The following is a 22779-nucleotide window of genomic DNA, read 5'->3' as shown; positions in this document are numbered from 1 at the left end:
ATAATCACTTTTAAATGTGTTTCTTGAATTTTAGACTTCAGGTCAGTCCCTGGGGTTTGCTGTCCGGTTTCACTGGTGCTGCTGGTGCTCCCGGCTGGCCTAACCCTGCTGAGGGGCTCGCTCCCTCCCCTCTGCAGCCCACCCTCACGGCCGGCAGTGCAGGGAGGGGGCTCTGCCCCTCTGCTCCTCCCTGGTGAGACCCCCTGCAGCCCTGCGTCCAGCTCTGTGCCCCCAGCATAAGGGGGACATGAAACTGTTGGGGCGAGCCCAGAGGAGGCCGCGAAGATGCTCGGAGGGCTGGAGCCCCTCTGCTGTGCGACAGGCTGAGGGTTGGGGTTGCCCAGCCTGCAGAAGGGAAGGCTCCGGGGAGACCTTAGAGCAGCTTCCAGTGCCTGAAGGGGAATGGCTTGCAGCTGGAGGGGGGCTGCGTACAGGGGTGTGAGCGACAGGACAAGGGGGAATGGCTTTCAGCTGGAAGAGGGGACATTGAGACTAGATATTAGGAAGAAATTTTTAACATTGAGGGTGGTGAGACCCTGGTCCAGGCTGCCCAGAGAGGTGGTCAATGCCCCATCCCTGGACACACTCGAGGTCAAGTTGAATGGGGCTCTGAGCAAGCTGCTGTAGTTGAAGATGTCCCTGCCCAGGGCAGGGGGCTAGAGCAGTTGGCCCTTAAAGGTTCCTTCCCACCCAAACCGTTCCATGATTCTATGATTTTTCCCCTGCGCCAGAGCCGGGGGCCTCCAGGTGCCTCCCCGTCGGGCACAGTGGGTGGGATGCCCAGCTTTCGGGGGCGCTGAAGGGGTCCCACCTCAGCCTGGGCATGTGCCAGGGTAGCTCGGAGTTGGAAGCTCTGACTCAGCTTTGTCTGAATTGAGCACTTCAAAAACATCTCCGTGTTTTCACAGCACCAACAATGTTCCTAGAGGAGTAGGTAGGAAGGTTTGCTGCAACAGCGTGATGCTTTCTTGGCAAGATTTGGCAAGGAAGGGGAAAAAAAAATGCTCTTTCACTTAAAACATATGTTTTCTTTTGTAATTTTGAGTTGGGGGCCATGAGTGTAGTGAAACAGCACATTCTTCTTGTCTTCACCCGGGTTAATTTTAGGCATGTGTGTTTTTACAACACTGCTCACACGATACTACAGTTTGTATTTTTTTTCTGTGTACTGAGTTAAAAGGAATTGGAGTTGGTTTCACATGCCGTTTAGACCCCTGTGATGGGGCAGGACATTTCTGTAAGGCATTTGTCAGTAAGCACTGAGGCTGTGCTGTAAAAGTACTTGAAAATACCAACATTTTTCAGTTTGTGCAGAAAGAAATTATTTAGAGGAAAAAAACTTTGTACTGCTAATGTAATGCTCCTTGGAGCTAATGTCTGTCTAACCTGTAGCATTTTGAAAATACAGAGGGAGTAAATAAAGAGGGAAATTGCCCGTGGATGGCTCTAGCAGAGCTGAGATTTCGGTTCAGGCATTTAAAAGGACAGAGCCTGGTCCCGCTGGCAGAATCGTGCTCGAGTTTTACATGCAGGACATCATCTATGTTGTGTGACTTCATTTAAATCCAAAGTTGACATTAATGAAGTTTCAAATCATGAGTAATTCGGTAAGTTCACGATATGGGGAATTCTGTCCCATTTGGCTGTGGCAATGTCATTTTTGTGGCATCTTTCAGGAGCGGGAGTGCCAGTGGCGGGGGAGGAGAGCAGGGGACACGGCAAGGACGCAGGGAAGGACAGGGATCTTTGGCTGCTCAGTGTTGTTAACTTGCAAAGGTCACACGGTGCATTGGGTAAAAATGTCCCTTTATCAATAAAGTCATCTGTTGGTAGCAGGGCTGGAAGAGTGGCAAAGTTATTGGAAAATGTATGTGTTTAACTTAAAGATGTTACATTTGTAGCCCAGGCCCTAAGCCATGGGTAAGCATGCAGCCCTCGGCCAGTGCCCTTACAGTCCTAAAAAGCCATTTTAAAAACTACATTAAGCATAAACTGTAAAAAGAACAGTATGAGGGTTTTAGGAAAAAACTGGGATACGTTGATTTTTTTCCTATCATAATTTTAAGAAAATTTCAGTCAATTTTTGCTGCGGCAGGTGGGCTGGGCTGGTGGGGTGACCCTGGGGCTGGGGTGTCCCTAAGCTTCCCCAGCTCTGTCCTGGGAGCAGTGGGATGGGCAAGTGCCACGTCCACCCCAGGGCACCTGGAGTGGCATCTCCGTCTGCTGGCAGGCTGAACAAGCCCGATTATTCACAATCAGGCAGGATTGGGAGCCGTTAGAAACATTACCACTGTGATTTAATTAGACAAAGGTTGTTACGGGTGGTGTGCATTAACCTAATGCAATGAAATCACCATTGGAACCTGGCTGGTTTATTGCAGGCATCAAATGCTTGCAAGGACGGGGGGTTCCTTGGGGGTGGGGGTGGGGGCAGGAATCAGTGGAGAGGAGAAAACTGGTCTTGAAATATTACGTGTTGCAGAAATTACCTGTTTGCTGGAGAAAGCCCGTGCTTGCGCAGCTCGCTGTGGTCCTGCCTTTCCGAGGCTGCCGTTTGCATTGTGCTTTTCAAATTTTGCTTACTGGGTTCTGGCTGCAGGTTGTCTGTGCAAAATACAGTTTTGAAGATGAAGTTCTAAAGGGAATAAAGCAAATACAATAGATGGAGTGGCTGTTTGTCAGGAAACCTACACGAACCATTAAACGCTGTTTTCCAGTTTAGGTGTTGTAAAAATGAGAAGTGTGCTAATATAAGGCTCTATTGATCGGGAAAGGTCCCTGGCGTTTCCCACTAGGAGACATTATGTACTGCGGCGAGTTCCTGCGCGAGATGGCCAATCTGTCCTCAAAATGTCTTGGATGCCTTTTACCCACTTGCTGTCTGGGTTTATGTAAAAAATGTGAGCCAGAATGGAAATTTCATGAGCAGAAAATAGGGTTGTGTTGGTATGAAATAGCCTTTGACTGCAGAGGCTTCCTGGGTGCTTGCTGTGATTCATGCATGCAGGAGACGGGCTCTTCGAGATAGATTTTTAATGCATTCTTGCACTCTGCAGAACTAAGTTTTCGAGGAAGACTTTGAAAAGAAGATGTAATTTCCTTTGATTAGATTTATTTAAATTAATAAGAAGTGATCTGACCATCAGCAAGTTGTTCAACTTGCAGATCTCTTTCTCAATTTAAGAAGTTTATCCTCAGTGGTTTCAAAAATGGCAAAGAAAATGGCAAGAAAGCGTAAATTTTTGATGGTGAGTGGGGTCTATTTTGGGGCTCACCAGCACTGCATTATGAATGCGGGGGCTGGGATGGTCTTTCTCAGGTTGCTTGCCCCTGTCGGTGCACCAGCGTGCGGACCCACAGGGACAGCGATCCTGATCCATAGGAACCAGAGTCGCTGTGGACGGATGGAAAATAGGGCTCCTGGGGATGAAACTGCGGGTGCGGGCTGCTTACGAGGCGTAATCTGGGGAAATGCTGAATTTTAGCAAGCTGTTCTCACAATTCTTGAGATGATAGGATTTCACCCAACATCGTGGCCTCTTAAAAAAAAAAAAAAATATCCACAATTGCAATTCAGTGTTGGGAAATGATGGAGACAGAGATACTGGCTGTGTGACACAAGCATAGCCCCTGCACATCGCTCTGGCCCGTGTCTGCCTTGAAGCCAGCTGCACTTTGTGCAGCCAGCGGGGCTGTGTGGAACAGTGCTGCTCTTGTGCAGTGCCACGAACATGCATACTTCACCTGGAAAGAAGAACGTTTTATTTTAATCCTTCCGTTTGCATGTGAATGGTCTGAAATATGGCTTTATTTCATGCGTTAGCTGAAGCAGCGCATGAAGCCTGCGGATGGTTACAGGGAAATTGTAAGGAAATTAAAAGAAAAGTAGATTAAAAATAGTAACTTCCTTTGTATCATCTATGGAAGTGTCTTGCTTTGCCTCTGTATTAAAATACAAAGCAACATTTGTCTCTTTTCCTACACTTTTTGTGAAGGGAAAAGATCAGATAAATTTTCTCCTGGAAGGAAGCACATTAATACGTGGGAACCTTTAAGGAGGGATACAACACCACCAAGATGTGCATAAATATGAATATAATTTTGAAGCTGGCATTGGGGTAATTTTATTTGAGGAAATACAGCAGGTATAATTAAAGTTTTACTTTCACATCCGCAAAGGTACCCAAACAGGTAAAGTGCTAGCAGGTTCTCAATCCCTAAGGCAGTGCTGGCTCCAAGCTGTGCCCTCAACTAACAAATAAAAAGGTATTTTCCTTTCCTGGGTATGTACCGTAAGTCAGTGCATTTGTTCAACTCCTTTCAGAGACATATTTTTAGATGAAAAATTGGCACCTTAGTTCTGTTTCATTGCTGCCTTTGGAAAGGTGTTTGAGCGGGACGCCCTCGTACAAGCGAATTGCAAAAGACCATCAAATATTCAGGTTTTAACTACTGTTCTAAAAGTGAAAATACAGATAAACTAACAGTCTCTCTCACAGGGCAATTTATGACTTTTTATAAATTAAAAGTCTTGGAAATTGTCTTCTGAATTTAAGACAGATGAAAACCAAAAATGGCTCCTGTACTTCATTAATGTTGCGTATTTTACTGTCGTCTTCATGGCATTTATTTGTGCTAAAGGATAATCCTGAGACAAGCATCAGTTAAGGTAATGGGATTGTAAAGCAATCACGTAATTAGTTATCTGACTTCAGTCATTTAAAAAAAATATTTATAGCTACGCATTGAAAAGCTGCTTCTAAAAGGGAAAATAAACCGCAATGTATGAAAGGGGCGGGCAGCAAGGGGGATGGGAGCTCTGGTCTTGGGAAGGGAAGAGATCCGATTTTCAGCCCCCTCATCAGCCCCTTCAGTAACCCCAGGAGCAAAGATGGAGTGTGAGGAGGGTGGTCAGAGATCTGGAAAATACGGGCTGTGGAGAGCCGTGGTGGGCTGGGTTTGTGTCGTCCGAAGGAAATGGAAGGGGGAGCGAAGTGTCCCAGCGTGGCCATGGGTATGGGGCTGCTCGGGAAGGGGGCACCTGGGCACGCCAGCGTAAGTGTCTCCCCCACCACCCGAGGCATGACTTCTGTCTGCTAAAAAGAAAAACAACAAAACAAAAAAGATAATTTATCCTGCTTAGGGGAAAGCTGTAATTTTTACTGTGTATTTTTACTGTTTCCTTTTTGATATTCCAACTTTATCGAAAAAAAATCCAAATGAAAACCCCAAACCCAGAAGAAAGCTCAGGGGCAAGGGGCATTGTGAGACATCGGCTTCAGCTTGTGGTAATAACTATATACAGAAACGTGCAGCCTGGAGATGTGTTTGTACCATTGCAATATGCATGCATTTGGTCTGACTCAGCAAATTATTCAAAAGTATTCAATTTTCAATTATTCATTTTGAAACTGTCTTATTTTTAGAGGCTGACATCTCGGGTTTGCTGTTCTGTATTGCAGATTTCCCCGGTTTAGGTACCAAGGTACTCCTTCTGTGAGTTTCTATGTGTTTACTTATTCCTCCCCATCTAAAAGGCAGAATTCTCCAGAAATATAAGGCATATTTATCTATTCATTAAATATTTCACTTAAATTCTGAGGTTTGGTCTTTAAATTTCCATTAATTTGCACTGTTTGTTCTGTTGAGGTTTTCATTTGTCAAAATTGTTAGCTCTTGGGTATTAGTTACGCAAATATTGATGTGTAGCTTTGGCCTGTTAGCTATCAATTGAAATCAGAAAATCAATAGACTTAATAGCTCCTCATTACAGAGTTGATGCATTTGCAAGGCTGAGTCGCGTATTGTCAGGGAACAATCAATTCAGTCAAAAACTATTACACCATCACCGCCAGAAACTGTTTCATAACGTTTTGGTGTGCTGGTAGCTGACCTGAGCTGCCACAGTGGCTCTAGAAGCAAAATCACACTTTTTGGGGTCTCTTGTCCTGGAGGCTCCAAGTGGGAGGTGGGGGGGGCGGCTGGGGCGCTGGCGGCAGGGCTTGGTGGCTCCTGGCGTGCTGGCCTCTGGCAAGTCCTGGCGTGGTGTTCGGTGATGAACAGGGGGTTTAGGTGAAGACTCTGCTTCCTGGCTTCTAGCAGTAACAAAACTTTCCTAAAGCTGTGAGCCGTCTTGTTGGTGTCTCTGATGCAAGCCGAGAACCTGCAAGCCAGAGCGCTGCTCCCATCGCATTAGAAGCAAATGAAGAAATAAAGAAATCCCTTCACATCACAGCTCCCGGCCAGGGGAAGGCACCGCCTTCACAACGTGAGCCAGAGCAGAGCCTGTTCTTTGATTTCCTGAAATAGTCCCATAATTTGCTTTTCGTTCTCCGAGTGTGTGGTTGTGCTTCCTTGGGTTTGTACTTAAAAAGGGAATTGTGAAGCAGAGGAGGTGCACCTCTGAGATTTCAGGCTTGGGTACGTGTGAGAGGATACATACGTTTCCTTTCTTTTTCTCAAGAAAAGCATACGGTATTTACAGTTTCAGGTTAAGAGTCTTTGTCAAGTCATTAATTGCACGCAGTTGAAGAATTTTGAGACGGCTACAAAATCTAAATGTATCTAGAAAGTGTAACCTAAAAATTGCTATAGTACTTAGAGTGCTTTATATAAACAAATCTGGTAAGTAGAAACTCTGCTTTTTGGCTCTAGCAGTAAGGACGATTTCCTAGAGCCGTTGGCAGTATTGTTTGTGTCTCTGATGCTGAAATTTGGAGTGGCGCTCCCAGTGCATTAGAAGCAAATAAAGAAATAAATCAATTTACCAGCTGGAAAATTATTAAATAGCACAGGCACTTTTCTGGGTTGTCAGCTGTGAAAATTTAAAGCAAAGCTATTCCTGAGTAGAAGGTAGGCAATCTTTTAAATGCCGAGTGGGTTTTTGGGGAGAGGGTTTCTTTTGCATTTGGTACATCTTTATAGTGGGCAAAACTTGGAGAGGCTTATTTTAATCTTCATTTGCTTTTTCTCTTCTCAAAAGCCGTGGCTGTCGTGTAGCTGCGGCTGCCCTGACTTACCCGAGAGGCGGGTTTGGGTACGTCTGTACCACGGTGTTCGGGGGTCAGCGCGTGGTTAGCCAGTGCTGAGGTTTTGCAAATAGTTGCCTTGTGAACTACAAATGAAGGCTTCTGGTCCCCAGGTCCGTACGTCAAGGCAGAAAAGGGTGCGCTGCAGGCGGGGCGCGTGGGGCTGGCCCTGCCCCACCAGCCTGGCACCCAAGCGCTCAACCTGCCCGCGACTCCGTTCAAAAAAATTAATGATTATTTTAACTGAGCTATGCGCATGCTACGTAACGTCTGATGTGCTGATTGAATATACCGAAGGACTAATCATTAGTGTGCGAGCAGCTGCTCTCGGTCTCCTTCTGTGTCGATACAGTGCGGTGGAAGCGGATCCGAGCGATTTCTGCTCTGGCGCTGTGCTCGCCGTGGGGTGCTGTCTCCTGGTGTCTGCCAGCCTTTCTGAAAAATGGCATGGAAAATCACCCGTATGTTAAAGGGATACCTCTTAAAAGTTGTGTATTGTTTAAGATGGTTTAGCTGTTTTAGCCATTTAGTGATAAGGCGCGCGCTTCGTAATTAAACGTTACCAAATGATGGGTTGAAAAGCGGGAACAGTCCAATGTGTCAGCCAGGACACCAGAACTGTGGCCTGATTTATGTTAAAATGGATACTCAGAGGAGTAGTCGAATACGTTGCTCAATGTAAATGAGAAACGGCACCATGGACTTTAAATTAATTAATTATTTGCAGTCATCTTTTTCGTTCCGACTACCATCCCATGGAAACATGCATTTCCTCTAAGTTCACGTGGGACTCATCACACTGAATCTGAAAGAAATACGCTCAAAGCGTCAAACATCTAAATATTTGCTCGTTTTTAAGTCTATATTCCCATTCTCCAAAGAACTTGCAAGAAAGTTGTGCTGTTCATTTTATTTTGGTGTTTTTCTTCACTGGAAAAAGATAGGTCATTAAAGTCAAGGGAAAAATCCAGACACTCGGTAAACATGTAGGATGAGTGAAATACGGACTAAATTAATGATACTTAAGATGACATACATAATTATAACAGAAAGGTCAGGGTAGATGGCAGCTTTCCCAAGTATGTAGTGTCAGAAAAATCCCCAAAGTATATATTTTAATTGAGTTATGTTTTCTTTCCTTCACGTCGAAGCATTAAGGTATTACCCCATTCCTGGGCCTGTGTTCCTATAATTTAACATGGCAAAATTCCCAGATCTACATTTTGACAGTAAAACCACATCATGCACAGGCTTCTTCCAGCAATGAAATACCACTTTGTATTTGTCTCCAAATCATCAGTTTCTTTTAAAATTTAAACAGAAATATATTTAATATACGGGGCAAATAAATTTTCTCAGGGTGAGGATGAACAGAACGCTGTTTCTGAAATGTGAGAAATGTGTGAAAAATGAAAGAAGCCAACGGATGCGACAGAAACAAACAAAACAACAAAAAGCCAAGGGCAAACCAGACGGTCCGAGGGGATGTCCTGCGGGGCCGGGCTGGTCCTGCCCCGTGGGGAGCCTGGTGCCCCGCAGCAGGAGGCTGAGCCGCTGGCCATCGGTCCGGCGCCGCGTCCTGCCCTGGCTCCAGCGCTGCCGGAGCTGGGTGGGCGGCCGGTGCGGGGCTGCCCTGACACGGGCTGGGGAAGGGCCAGCTGCGGATGAATGCCCACCCACCACCCCCACACCTCCCCCCCCCACACCGAAATCACCGGCCACACGCCCTGCCTTTGAACATTTGTGCTGCTTAGAAACAAAATAAAAAATCGAATGGGACAGTCAGCTGCTTCGGGTTTAGGTTGTCTTGGACCGAGTCTGGCTGAAAGTCCCCGTGCCAACAGCAACAGAAAGTGGGAGGGAGCTTCACCCCATCTCCATCGGTACCAAGGCCTTTTTCCATCAGGAAAGGGGCCCTCAGGAGCTCCGGGTACTGGGATGTACGGAAAATTACTTCACTACACATATTCCCTGGGGAAGGAATTTATTATAATTGTTTTCTCCAGTAACAATTGTATGAATTTCTTTTTCCTCTCTTTTTTTAGCCTTTGACTTGCCTCCAGCCCATTCCAGTTAGCCAGCATCCCTCCCTGGGCTTCTCCAGCCTTGGCGCTGGTGCAGGGTGCGTGTGGGGTGAGAGGACCCTGCCGGCACCTCAGCGGGCGGGAGCTGGGGGCTCTGCTCCCCTAGCAGCATCGGCTGTGGTGTAAAAAGGGAGGGCACAAGGGAAAAAAAAGATTATTTTTTTGTGTCTTGGGAAGGCTCTGTCCTCCAAGTGGGCGAATGGGATTAGCTAAATTAGAGGTTTGGAGTGGAGAAATAGTCTTAAAGAATATAAAAAGAAAGGCTAATCAAATGTGAGATCCCTTCTTACTCTTTTTTTTCATTTTGGTATCTCGTTCAGCAATGTACGCGTGAGCGGGGAGGTTTGAGCCCATGGGTTAGCTCTGTGGCCCTGTTCTGAGCTGGTTCTAGAGGGAAGTGCGTCCGTGCGTGCGTGTGCATACACGTACATTCACTCCCCGAAACTGCACCTCTGCAGTGAAACAAATCAAACCCTTGGAAATTAAGGAAAAAGCCAGAATTGAGCATTGTGACTTTTAAGTGCATACTTGCAAATTTTCCGCAGTGTCTCTGCCTTTGCCAGTGTTGTTTCATTTTGGACAGACTTCAGTTAATAGGAACTATGAATTATTTTATATTCTCATTATTCAATATGCAGATCTGTGTTTTATTTGACTGTAGCTATTCAAACCTCGTCTTAAAAGCAGCATTATGAATTTCTTCACGGGCTGTTCTGGGGGCTTATCACTACAGGATCTGGACGTGTGACGAACATTAATGCTGTTATCCTCACAACACCCTCGTGAGGTGAGCAAGTATTATTAATTCTGGGGTTTTAAGAAGAGAGCAGGGACAGAAGTACAACAGGGTTCCAACTTTGGAGAACTTTTGAGACAGAATATTGCCTTCAGCGTACTTAGTTTTGCATTTTGTGTACCCAGAGCCAGCTCCCCTTTACTCCTGTTCCACATGCGATTTGGCTGGTGCATCAGTCGGGTCAGAGCCCGGTATTCCTGCAGAAAATGGGTGGTTAATGGCCACACTGCAACTCTTCCCATGAGATGGAGGAAAAGTCTGGTATCGGATGCAGTTCGTCAGGGCACATTAAGTGCAATTAACGCTACCAGCTCTCCTACCCTGAGCTCCTTTGCCTTGCATTTTCCTGCTTGTCCAATACGCCTGGTCCCTCCTGGCTTTTTTGCTTCCCCGTGGTACGGTGCCACCCCTGCTTCGGGAGCCACGCAGAGCTCCAGCAGAACCGACACCTGGCTCTGGGAAACCAGCTGTCTTCACCATCCTCTGGAGCAGTGGCAGCGTTTAAAGTCTGCGGGTTTTAAGCTTGCATGTACACGTTCGCTCTAACAAACCCGTGCAGCACGGTGTGTGTGAGGCCTGTCTTTAGGGGCTGGGAGAGAAGGAACCTTGGTAAAGCTAGAGCAGGCGGGACTTCCAAGCGTTGTGATTTGACTAAATGAAGGTGGGTTTTGACTAGGAGGGCAAAAGCAGTAACTGAATCTTTAGAAGCCGAGTTTGCCTGTAACTGGTGAATCAGCCTGGTCCCAATGGCTGTGGAAACAGAAGGATCGAAACCTTCCGCAAGGAGCACGGGAGACTGGCTCAAAACATCTCAGGTTCAACAGACTTGCAGGCAACTCAGAGCAGGCTCCTACAGCAGGATGGGTTAGGCAGTCCTCACCAGAAGTACTGTTACCCAGGCAATGTAGAGCGTATATGTTTAAAAAAGAAATCTTAAGCACTGGCCCGACAGGGTCATCAATATGGATTTAAAATAATCTTTTGCAAGTGGGCTTTGCAAGACCTCTCAAAAACTTTGGCTGGTGTATTTTTGGGCTCTCAAATTTTGTTTTCTGCAAAACAGAGGAGAAAAATAGGAATGTTAGAAAAAAATAGGAATGCTAGAAAAATGTTTGGGATTGTGGGTATCGTGGTAGGCCAAGGTAATCAGCCCGAGTGGCAGGATTCCCGTTCTGGAAGCAGCCTGCCTTGCTGCCTGCCTTTGGTTTGGGTCAGGTTTGCTTTGGGGGGGGGATGTTCTTTTTTTTTTTTTTCATGAAGTGAGTCTCTGAAAACCATCTCAGGATATGTAGCGTTACAAGCTCCATCGGAGGCAGATTGATAGACTGGGGATAAGGGAGAGAGTCTAAATTGCAAAATGCGTTCATTTATTCAGCCGGCTGCAGTTTCCATGTGACAGCCACATCCATATTCACACCCCTGCCTCTGCGCTGCCTGCCGCAAAGTGAGGAGCTATGTAGAAAGAGCATCGTGTTGAAGGTTTTACTGGATTATGTGTGTTTTGCTGCCCACGCTGCTTCGGGCAGCATTTGTGCCAGCACCGCGACTGCTCAGTGCTTTGCTGGCTGCCTGCGTTGCGAAGGAGCAAGTCAGAACATCCTGGTGTGGAGCCCGTGTCCGCGCTCACCCAAAAAAAGGGGATGAATTGAGGAGCCTGTGAAGCTAGGGGAGACTGGTCCTTTGATTAAATACAACAGAAATCATATCCGTTTGCTTAAAGCACAATCCTTTCTGTGAAGTCTTTTATTTTCTGTTAAAAAAACGGATTTTTGTTGATCTCGGTGGCTGTGCCACATTACACGTGCTCTTACTGCATGTCAAATGGGTATTTAGCTGAGGGACCGGAGTGAATCTGTGGGATAAGCGTGGGACTTAACTGCGAATTGTCTTGTTTATGCTGGCTAAGGCCTAGATGAAATGGGATTTTAAATACATGTATCATATTTTATTGGTGCTAGACAGATGTTTAGCTGGTGTGAATGGCATTATTTCATGTACCAGCTAAAGGCCTGGCCCAGGAAAGAAGCGGAAAAATAATTAAAACCAAACAAACAGCAATTTGCTAATCTACATTTCATTTTCCCTTTAGCCACTTAGATTGTATTCAGTGTTTGAGGGCAACCAGAGGTGGTTGTAGCTGCTGTGCATTTCCCCTGGTGTGTTACTGAGAATCAATATATGGACTGGAATAAAAGCATGGAACTTACTGTTACCAACACCGAGCATCACAGTGGCACCGTGTGTCAGCATGGGGTGCTATGGAACTGTTAAATACCATATCTTGGAAAGACTCTGCGGGTGTTACCACACATTTTAACACGCAATAGGAAAAAAAATATGTATCGCTGGGCACATGCAATCGCCCATCTTCAGCTTTCAGAATCATTTTTTGAAGTGTAAATAAAAAACAGCCCGTGCAAAAGCCTGAACACCTGCAAAGTTTCAGCCCTGCTGTCCTGCACGCTGTAGTGTGCCTTGTCCACAGCCCCAGTTCAGCTGCTGATCTGATTTCCATTGCAGCCCACGATGCAGCATGTTTTTCCTGTACATCCAGTGTGCGATAATGTTTTACTGTTACTTCTCTGCAGTTGGATCCCTGTATACGGCGGGGTGTGGCTAGATGCAGAAATACTTTTATTTATCTCTATGCGTATAATAGATATGTGTATAGGTTTAACACTGACAAATTGTTATATATTATACGTTTATGTAATATATACACTCGTTAGTTTGTACATACAATATAGAGTTTATTCGAGATAGAGATATATAAAAGATAGAAGAACCCAGTAATTGCCTTTAAGATCAGAGCACAAAGCATTACCTTGGATTTTACAAGGCCAGCGAGCAACAAAAGAGCAGTAATTTATGAGCTCAGCGTAAAAGAATAGCATAATTGCATTAAAAATTAATGCTAATGAACACTAAAATGGGGAAGGTGGTTATGATGAAAGTTTGTATTCATCTTCCCTGGTTTGAATGATGGCTAGTGGCTTGATTAATGGCTTAATTTCTATCAATTAGCGGGGAAAAATCTCCTACGAGACAAGGGTAAATTGAGCATTGAATTACGTATCTTGCTTTTGTGTGCTGAGAAAAAAGAGTGGCATATCTCTGATATTAGCCACGGTGACAAACGCGGTGTGCCCTGCTCCGGCTGCGCTGGCTCTCCCGGTGTGTGGTTCTGGGGTGGTGGGGGCGACCAGCCGGCTCACCCCCCCACCCCCCTCCCTCAGCCTGCGTCCCGTCTGCCCCGGCCGTCGTTTCTTTTGCTCCTGCTGTTAAGGGAAGGGCAATTTTAAGTGTATTCAGGCTGTTTCCTACCAGTTTATTAGCCAAGTTTGACTTTTTCCCAGAATATTTTCAAAAATGGCTCAAAATGTGAGTGAATTAGGCACTAGCATGCGTGTGAAAAGTGCAATGGTGACGGTAACCTGCATGCAGGTTAAATGCATGGCTAAAGCAGAAATCCGAGTGTTGTTAAATTCCTTAAATGTTCTTAAATTCAGAACTCAATTGCTAAAGTTTCCCGTTGTGTCTTCTGCTTGATTTTATACCAAATACTTCCATTATTTTTAAAGAAAAGGCTATTAGTGTCCAGTCATGTTTTTAAAATACTATGAATGCTAAGTTATAATTATAATGGATTAAAAGAGCAAATTGTGCTGTAGTTCTTTCTCTAGTAAGTACTGAGTATGCGCACCACGCTACTTTAATACATTATAATTGCAGTACTAGAGTACTTACAATTAAGTTTGAAGAGTACAAATTAACAATGAAAACTTTCTGTGGCTACAGTTGCTCGTTTTGGAGTATGTTTTATTGTTTCTGTGACTTGGGCTGGAAAAAGTTCGGTCTTTGGAAATCTCAACAGCTGGGAAACAGTGTGGCCAAGTGTTGAAACGGGGCTTTGACACAGCTAAGGGGCTCTGAAGCCGTTCGCGGCGTCGAGCAGGTTCGGAGTTGTGAGAGGGAAGAGGTGGGTTTGGAACTAATCCCGAATTCCCCTCCGGCTGCCCGTGCCCCCGCAGGGATGCTCGGCCGGCAGCATCTCCGGGGCTCGGGTCCGCAGCGTTCCAGCGCCTGGGACAAAGGCAGAATGCGGCTGGCGTTGTGTGTGGCGGTGCCTCCCTCTAACGGCTGGCTGCTCGCCTCCCCGGGTGGGAAAACGGGGGGAGCTGCCCATCGTCCCCGGGGACCCCCACCGCCCCCCAGGGCTCCCCCTGCCTCCAGCCAGGCGGGAGGAGAGGGGACGTGGGGTGAGGGGGGAGCGTTGCCTGAACACAAAAGCTCTCAGGAGCGGTTTGCGGTTTGTTTCTTGGCGGATTTGCTCTGGTTTTCTGTAAAATGATTGTACCGGGCTGGCTGGTGCAGGGGTCCCACCTCAGGTGGCCGAGGTGGCTGGTGGAGGCACCCACGAGGTCCCCCGCGCAGCTCGGCTGGTGAGCCCAGCATCCCTCGGATGCTGGGGAAGGTGCTCGGGCTGGGGGGAAGGCTCTGCAGGTACCCACGGGCTCATGGTCACCTGCACAGAGAGAAGATTTGAGGAGGGGGGCAAACCCCTAAAAAACAGAGCTCCAAGTTTTGTAAAGTCTAGAAGTGACAAAAATGAAGCGAACCCCACCTATCCTGCTGGATTTTCCCTCCTCCTCCCAGTGCTTTCATTTTGTTTGATATAAATATTTCAGTGTAGTGCACTATAGAAGACAATGTGCCTCAAAGCCATGTAGGATTTTGGTCTCTTCTGCTGCAAATTGTCTCGATTAAAACTTCATTTTTCTTTGAGTATGTCAGTTTGCGCAGCTTAAGTAAAAATAGGCAGCAATTAAAAAGCACTGGGCATGTGAAAACCCCACAGTTCTGTTGAAAAAACCCACACAGTTCTGTAATGCGGTTGTTACTGTGTCCGTACAGCTCTATGCATATGCAGCTGTATAAAAATTACACAGTATTACTGAAGCTAACCCTAAATAAAATGGGATGAAAGGGAAAATACTTCCCTCTTCAGCAGGTTTGTTTAGTCTGGTATCTGTGTTTTCTTCTAATCCTCAGCTCATAAGCAAAAGAACAGAAAAAATAGCAACTTTTTTCTGTATTTCAAAGCATGTTACTTAGAATGTGTTATATTTCTAAAGGATATTAGCCAGCTATAGCTTTTTAAATATAATTAGTAAAATATGAAGAAACATATTCTGAGGACTATTTGAGGTTTATTATGTCATTGCTTTGTTTCTTAAGTTAGATCCACTTGAAAGAAAACTCTTTAGGTAAAGGCATGGGTTGGTTTCCATGGTCAGGATTATAGATTAGCAATGAATCCAGTCAGCATGACAAATTTACACCTAAATATTATACAAGAATATTTAAAATATGTTTGTATTTCGCAGGTCATTCACAAGTTATTATTAGTTATGTAATGCTTCGGTTTCAATGCTTGTTAAATTCTTAGTGGGCTTCATCACCTCTTCAGAAATAAGCAAAGAAATGGGAATATTCTACACAGAGCTTGGCGGCAAGTTACTTTTTCTTTTAGCTGATTCTCTGGTGTTTCTAATTATTGTGCGTGTGAAATTTTTGGATGGCATCTAAAGGATTAATACACATTTTTATTTCTAAAGTGACATTTCAAGTTATTGCTAATACAGACTATTTCAATATGAAAACAGCAGCTATAAAAGATGTGCGTGCATGTATATATATGCTTATATATATATATGTGTGTACATGGGAAGATGTAAATAGGTGTAAATAATCCTCTATGGCTGGGGTATCTGGGGCAAAAAGCCTTAGGTTACTATAAAATTACATTGACTGAATGTTTGCCTAATAGGATCTGGTTTATGGCACGAGGCATCGCTGGGGATGCTTGCCAGGGGGGGTGCTGGGGCCTGGCTCAGCACCCCACAGCTCCCCGCAGGGAGGGCATCGCCACGGCCGGACGGAGCTGGCAACAGGAATGGCAATTGTGACTGCTGCTGGAATCACCTTTTCATAAAAAATGGCCTCAACAAGCCCTAATACAATATTTAGTTTATTTTTTTCACTGTAACACAGTAAAAAGACTTGCTGTGCAATGAGTTAGCATTGATATTTTTTTTTTTTTTGTCTGTAGCCTTTTAGCTTTCTGACTCCATTATTTTTGATTTTACTATGAAATACATATCCTTTCTACTGACATCTGACAAACAACATATGGAAGTCGTTTTATCTACCAATAATGTGTTTGTCAAAAAAATCATACGCTAATGGGTTATGCTTCCTCCAGTCCATTTTCCCCAAGTTAATGTCACTGATGTAATTCTAAACATCTAGTGATTTTTACCCCCTTAATAATTTGTCATTCCCATAGGTTTGCGTAAGATTCATGTGAGATACTGTAACAGGCTGGGAACTGACCAGAGGTTTTGTGAAATAAGAGTTGAGCAACTGATTTTCATCCACATTCACCTGCCTTTCTCTGATACCTGGTTTGATGCTGTGACTGCCAGGGACCCTTCCCATTCCTTTGCTTACCCTCGGAGCAGATGTACCCGGGTGCCTGATGAATTACGATTTCCTCTCCCTAGTAGGACAATAGTATGTTTGGGTTTAGACTTCCTATGGGATCCTTAGGAATTTTTTTTTAAAAAAGAAGACTTTAGCAGCAAGGCAATAGAACTTTTAAACACAAGCTTAAGTGTAAGCAAATTATTTTTTTTCCTTCTACATTCAAAAGCATCAGGCTTAAAGAGGTACTTGTGTGCTTTGCCGTAGTGCAATGCTTCTCCGAAGCTTTGCCGAAGCCAGAGCTTTACTGAGGCTCCCACAAACCCCTCCAGGGGCGTGTGAGGAACCCGCACAGGGACCGTCCCTGTTCCCACCTCTCTCCGACCCAGCTGCCCCGCGAGGTTTAGCTCGCTGCTCCCTGCACGTTCCCCACAGCACTGCCAACCTCGCGCTTGGCTTCAGTGGAGGGATTAAGATGTCAGTACGGGTCCCCTGTCCGGAGCAGTCGCAGTGCTGAAAGCAGTTCCCCAGACTCAGCAGTATTTGACTTTCTGCACATTCCACATACACAGAAACAGGTAGTGTGTTCCTGATTTTTCCGTTCATCATATCCATAGAGACTAAAAAATATTCCCAAATAATTTTTAAGCAATGAGGCAGCTTCTTGTTTGCTTGAAGTTACATCTCTTCCTATCTTCTGTCTGCCTTACCTATTTTATAAATGCCTCTCTCAGCGAAAGCTGCCCGCTACTCCCTCATACCATGCCTCGACAATTTTGGGCTGGCCCCAGTGTGTACTAGGTAAAAGCAAATGGTTTTCCTAAGTAAATAAGATGGAGATAAATTGCTTAAAATTATAAACAATAGCATGCAGTTAGCAGAATGAATGCAAAGTTTGCTTGTCACTGCAGTTAGTATGTGGAGGGAGGTGAGGAAGATGAGCTGAGCTGTGACTCTGAAGAAGCAGAGAATGAAACAGACGGTAAAGGAAATACTTCTGTGCCAGATGTACTGCAATGAACAAGCCGTGCTACCCAGTGCTGAGAAGAAAAGGTTTTGCGGTACAACCCGTTGGTAAAAAATGAGGTTGTTAATTTAGCGTGCACACGTCCGTTCCAGGAGTATTTCTGAGCTGCCATTGGTTTATTTGCTCATCTGAAGCTCCACTTAATTGTCATTAGTAGACTGAGTTTTCAGTGGTTAGTCCATTGCAAAAGGATGTAAGTTACATTTATTTTTTCTTGGACAAAATAGAAAATATTTTGCAGTGTAGGTGTGTATCTAGATGGATTTGGATTTAGAATTTTCTATAGAGGGAAAGAATTTGGTACTTCTGAGTTTCTGAATAATTCTGCAAGTTCCTTCCGTCTGCAAGCACTTTTCCTGAATTTAAATATACTTTGGCTTCTTTAGAACAAGAAAAATAATATTTTATATATGCATATGTATGTCTACAAATATATAATTACAATTGCTCTTCTATTTAAATTTGTGGTTTATATAATGATTAACATGCTCTTGTGTATTCATGAAATATTTGATCAAACTTCAGATACCTGAAAAGACAACACTGTTTTATCCCAGGTTGCTTTCTCATCTTTTTGGCAATCTCCTTTTTACTTTGTCACTCGAGACCACAATTCTGCGACCCTTAAGCTCACCTGCTGAGTACCAGACCGCTCAGCCACACAGAGGCATGGGCAGACACAGTTGCGCTTTCAAGCTGACCAGAAAAACAGCCGGGGTTTGTACTGGTGGTGTTAGCAGACCGGCCTCTGAACTTCGGCTGGTGCGGATGCACCTGCTCTGACATCGAGCCTACCACCACAGAACCTTTTGAAAACAAATCTGAGCTACAAGGGAGTTCACAGCACATCAGCCTGTGTGTGACGTCGCTGCCGTGTGCTGGGTCTGGCAGCAGTTTCGGCGATGATGTCCCGTTTTGTTGGACGGTGGCATGAGCGTGAGCTTTCACCTTACAAGTCAGCTGATTTAATCACTTAGGTTTTGACAAAAGGAGTAATGCCAGGCTGCACAAGGGGCTTGGAGGAGAGAGAAGTCAGACCATCCCTTTGGCAACTAGATCAACATAGCTGTGATATGAAACTTCACTGTCATCCATCAGTAGTTTGATTTTTAAAACGAAGTATATCTTGCATTACGAATGCTCTCAGCTTCCTACCAGTCTAATCTATCCAGAAGATTTTCTGACTGAGCACTGAAAGAACTTGCAAAACCTACCTGACAGCACCTCAGTTACGTGTTCAGCATAGTTCATACCACGGTTGGCAGGAGCTGCTGTTCTTCCCTGTAACATCAGTGGGAGCTTTATTCGCTTCACCAAAATAAAATCTCAGCCTGGGATTCAAAAATATCATGTGAAATCTATGTGCGCTGTAAGACCTCAGAGTATAGTAGAGAAGCAGTTTTGCTCATTTGATTAAACAGCTGCAATTTTGTCACCTGAGAATTGTATGAGCACACAATATTTACTGTGTATGTTAAGACTATTTTATTACCAGACTCTAAGATATTTCTTTGTGAAATTCACCTGAAGATGTAACCTCTCATGCCACAGTAATCACTTAGCTTGTCATGAGAACACAGCTGATGGCACATCTCTTGGGACATCTGCAGCTGAAGCCAAATTTGCCTCCATACCAGCAGCAGTAGTTCTGTAGTATGCTGCTACATACAGATGGTACTCCACTGAGTTGTCTGCACTGACCTCAAATCCTGAACTTCTCCAGGAAATCCTCGTGCCATAAATCTAGCAGTTATCCTGCGAGGATATCTCTAGCAAATTCTTACGTTAGTATCTTGAAGGATGTATGTTGAACAATAATGGCCAGCTCACTGTTTTTATTTTTACTAAAGGAGAAAGTTTTTCTTTGTAACAGAGTGGTTTAGGCTGCATTACATGTTGGGTTTGGGTTTTTTTTTCTAGTATGTACTGTTGTAAAATATATTCAAGGCATTGCTTAGATGCGGCATTTATCGTAGGCTTACACTAATGTATACTGACATTACACCTTCTCTTTGTAGACCAAGCCACCCTAGTAGAGCAAGTGAAACGAGTAAAAGAAATTGAAGCTATTGAAAGTGACTCCTTTGTTCCACAGACGTTCAGATCAAGTAAAGAAGTCAAAAAGGTAAGTTTTCAATATCCTTTCTTGGTGCATAATCCTTTCAAAGTCAGGTGGAAGCTGCACTATTAATACAGTTCCCATTGATGAAAGAGCATCAGTGTTGACAATCTTAAATCCCACCAACGACTCTCCTATGTTCTTGGTGTAGTGTTCAAAGAGTAATACATTTAAATGTGTTAGAATTTCAATGAAATCAGCTGGTTTGACAGTATATTCTATCTGCTGATCAACTCCGATTTTGTAAAAAATATTTTTAATTATATAAACCCATGAAGATTCTTTTTAGGAAAAGCAGAAGAATTAAAATCCAAAAGTAATAATTTACATTGTAATTAAAGGTAGTGATCAGTATATTGAATAATGCTTAACTGAAGCCAGACTTTAAGACCATATTTACTCCCTGAAACGAAACGGCGTTCTTTTCAGACAGTTTTACAAAAAACTAACAGGAGACATCCAGGTTTCAGAATTCTACCTGCACTTTGGCTGCCAAGTCTCCTAGGGAAGTCAGATGCTTTTGTCTTTGGAAGTATGCAAACAAAGGCTTTGTTCAGTTTTTCCGTCTGACGGTGAGGTGTTTTGAATTAGCATTGTTTGTTTCCCCAGGAACATGCATTTTCTTGCCTTTTCAGAAGTCTTTGAGAAACGCATGCAGCTTCTTCAGAAAGCAATCCAAAACCGCAAAGCTACAGTTCTGCAAGCTCTCTCATTGCCTTTGGCAATACCTTTTTTATTTTTTTTCCACTTCATGAGTTCAGTCTGGACCTTAGTCCATGTCCAGTGTGTCCTGCTAAGCACGCTGAGAAGTATTTGCATGAGGATCCTTTCCTAGGCACGTGTTGCAGTGGGAAGAGTGCTTGGTTAAGGTAGTGCCACCTTTGGGAGTTTGAGGATAGAACACTCAGATGTGTTTCTTTCTTTGCAGTCAATAGAGCCTACTGAACTGCAATACGAACCTGTAACTATCGACATCGGAACTGTTGAGGCATCTGCTCCTGAAAAAGAACCACCGCCTGCCAATATTCCTACTGCTATCAAGTATCAAGATGATAATTCTCTAGCACATCCAAATGTAAGCGCGCTGATATTTACTTTATCTTTAGAACAAGGCAGCCTATTGAATGAGAGCAGCTTCACGTGACCCAACAAACGTTTGGCTGTGCTGCTCATCAGACCCTGCAGGCTGAAGACAGTTAGCTAACGGGCCGCTCCGCGGGCTCAGAAAGAATCACACTCCCTGCATCATCCCACAGAGAATAATTACAAAAGAAGTAGTTCACCAGTGATGTAGTTTTAGAGTTACAAACAGATTTTATAATGAATTAGCATACTAATTTACTGGAGGGGAATTTAAGATCCTGTTCTTGTAAAAATTCCCGTTCAATAAAAATTCAGGAAAAATTGCTTTTGGTTTCTGTAGTAAGACATGCCCACCTTGCCAAATTGTAAAGATTTAAATACCTGACAAACTTAAGATAATTTTAAATCATCATGGCTAAACGTACACAAATTCCTCTGTGAGCACTTGTAATTGGAAATAGGAGTACTTACAGTAGAGTTTTTTTAAGAATTAGCAAATTAGAAATTATTGGCAGTAAATAAACTAATGTGAATTCTGTATGACAAACATGGCTAACAAAGGCCAGGACCTGGACAGTATGAGGCATTTGCTGTTTCAGGAGGAGGCTGAAATTGGAATGTCTTGGTTTTCCAGTTATTAAAAGTCTCCACCTTTACTAATGTATTTTTATCACCTTTGTATTTTAACACCCATGTGCAGCTAGGCTTTTTCTTTGGGTGCTGAAATAGTCAACATATATTTCAACAGATTATAAGAAATGAAGTTAATGAGTTGTGCCTACTCTTCTTCCTCCCCCGCTTGTCTCTCAGCTGTTTATCGAGAAGGCAGAAGCAGAAGAGAAGTGGTTTCAGCGGCTGATTGCTCTTCGCCAGGAAAGGCTGATGGGCAGCCCAGTGGCCTGAGCGAACTGCTGCGACCATCAGATACCAGTTCTCCATGAATGCTAAGAAATCCTACCATGAAATTGTTTTATTTTTCTCTTTTGAGGGGATTTTAATACTCCATATGAATTGTACAGAGAATAAATATTTCATCTGAATAAACAAGAATGTTCTATCCTCCGTTTTTCTCCTGAGCTCATTGCTGGGTGACTTGTACCGCTGCGCTGCTGTAGATGAGGAGGCTATCACAGCAGTGTCATTTTCCCTTTTTTCCTTTTCCTCTTGGGGCACAAAAAGGCTGACAGCCCAAGGAGATGTAATTTTATACCTCCCAATCAAAAAAATATGTATAACCATGTAGCAGTTTAAAGATAAATGAAAAAACAAGACTGGCAGAGTTCAGATTTACCAGTGCTCAGACGGTAGGAGTACGAGCGACACCACCCTGGGCCACTACATCTTCTGCAGCCAGAGGAGGATTCAGGGCAGGCGGTATCACTGTTACCTCTTCCTTCCGTTCTGTGCTGCGGTGGCAGCTTTTGAATCCCAAACATCTGTGGACGGTCTCCTTGCTGAGGGGCTTTGGGGCTTTTCTCACTTGACGTGTTTGCCTGCCGGCCCCAGCCTTAGCCTGGTCCCCCACTTCTGGTGGGCTTCAGTGGGAAACAATGTTTTACATTTCCTTGAACATCTACCCACTACGGTTAGCAGCCAGGGGTAGATATAAGGAAATAGTATGTAACCCTTTTAAACAAAATTGTAATGTTTTCAGCAGGTTTCAAGAAATACCCTTTTCTGAGCAATTTTAAGCACATTAAAATGTTCGATAATCTGTAAAAGACAGATTTCTATGAATTCTTAATGGGAAATAATGTAAATATTATTGTGTGTGATGGTACCTTTTCGAACAAGACTAATGGGCTACCTATTTCTGTATAGAACAACTGTTTTCAGTCTATGAAGCTTCTGTTTGTCTAGGTGTGACTTTAAAATAATGAAAGATTAGTACTGTTTGAACATACTAAATTTAGCCTGAGTAGACTTACAAAAAAAAAATATCTGTCCATCATCCAACCAAATGCCGGAGATCAACTGAATGAAATACAAAAGTACTTATTCTGGGGTATCTAGCAAGGCTGTGAGAAAACTATTACATCAGCAGAAGATTAAACGGAGCCCCCCCACCTCTGGACATACCTCATTGGAACTTACCTGCATCAGCTTTACCATGTGAGTGAAGAAATTCATAAGGCTTTTTTTTAGTGTTATTTTTC

At 44.0% G+C, this 22779-nt stretch overlaps 1 protein-coding gene across 1 annotated transcript in view; it reads left to right on the top strand.

The window, feature by feature from the left end:
- Window positions 1-22550, top strand: part of RSRC1 (arginine and serine rich coiled-coil 1) — a 170195-nt gene extending 147645 nt beyond the window's left edge. The window contains exons 8-10 of the mRNA XM_040613202.1: window positions 19440-19546; window positions 20469-20615; window positions 21434-22550. Of these exons, the coding sequence (XP_040469136.1) occupies window positions 19440-19546; window positions 20469-20615; window positions 21434-21526 (347 nt within the window). The 3' untranslated portion in view covers window positions 21527-22550. The remainder of the gene's footprint in view (window positions 1-19439; window positions 19547-20468; window positions 20616-21433) is intronic.
- Window positions 22551-22779: the final 229 nt, after the last annotated feature.

Source organism: Falco naumanni, chromosome 13 (assembly GCF_017639655.2).
Source record: "Falco naumanni isolate bFalNau1 chromosome 13, bFalNau1.pat, whole genome shotgun sequence".
In the NCBI taxonomy this organism is placed as follows: domain Eukaryota; kingdom Metazoa; phylum Chordata; class Aves; order Falconiformes; family Falconidae; genus Falco; species Falco naumanni.
This window is presented reverse-complemented; position numbering and strand designations above follow the sequence as displayed.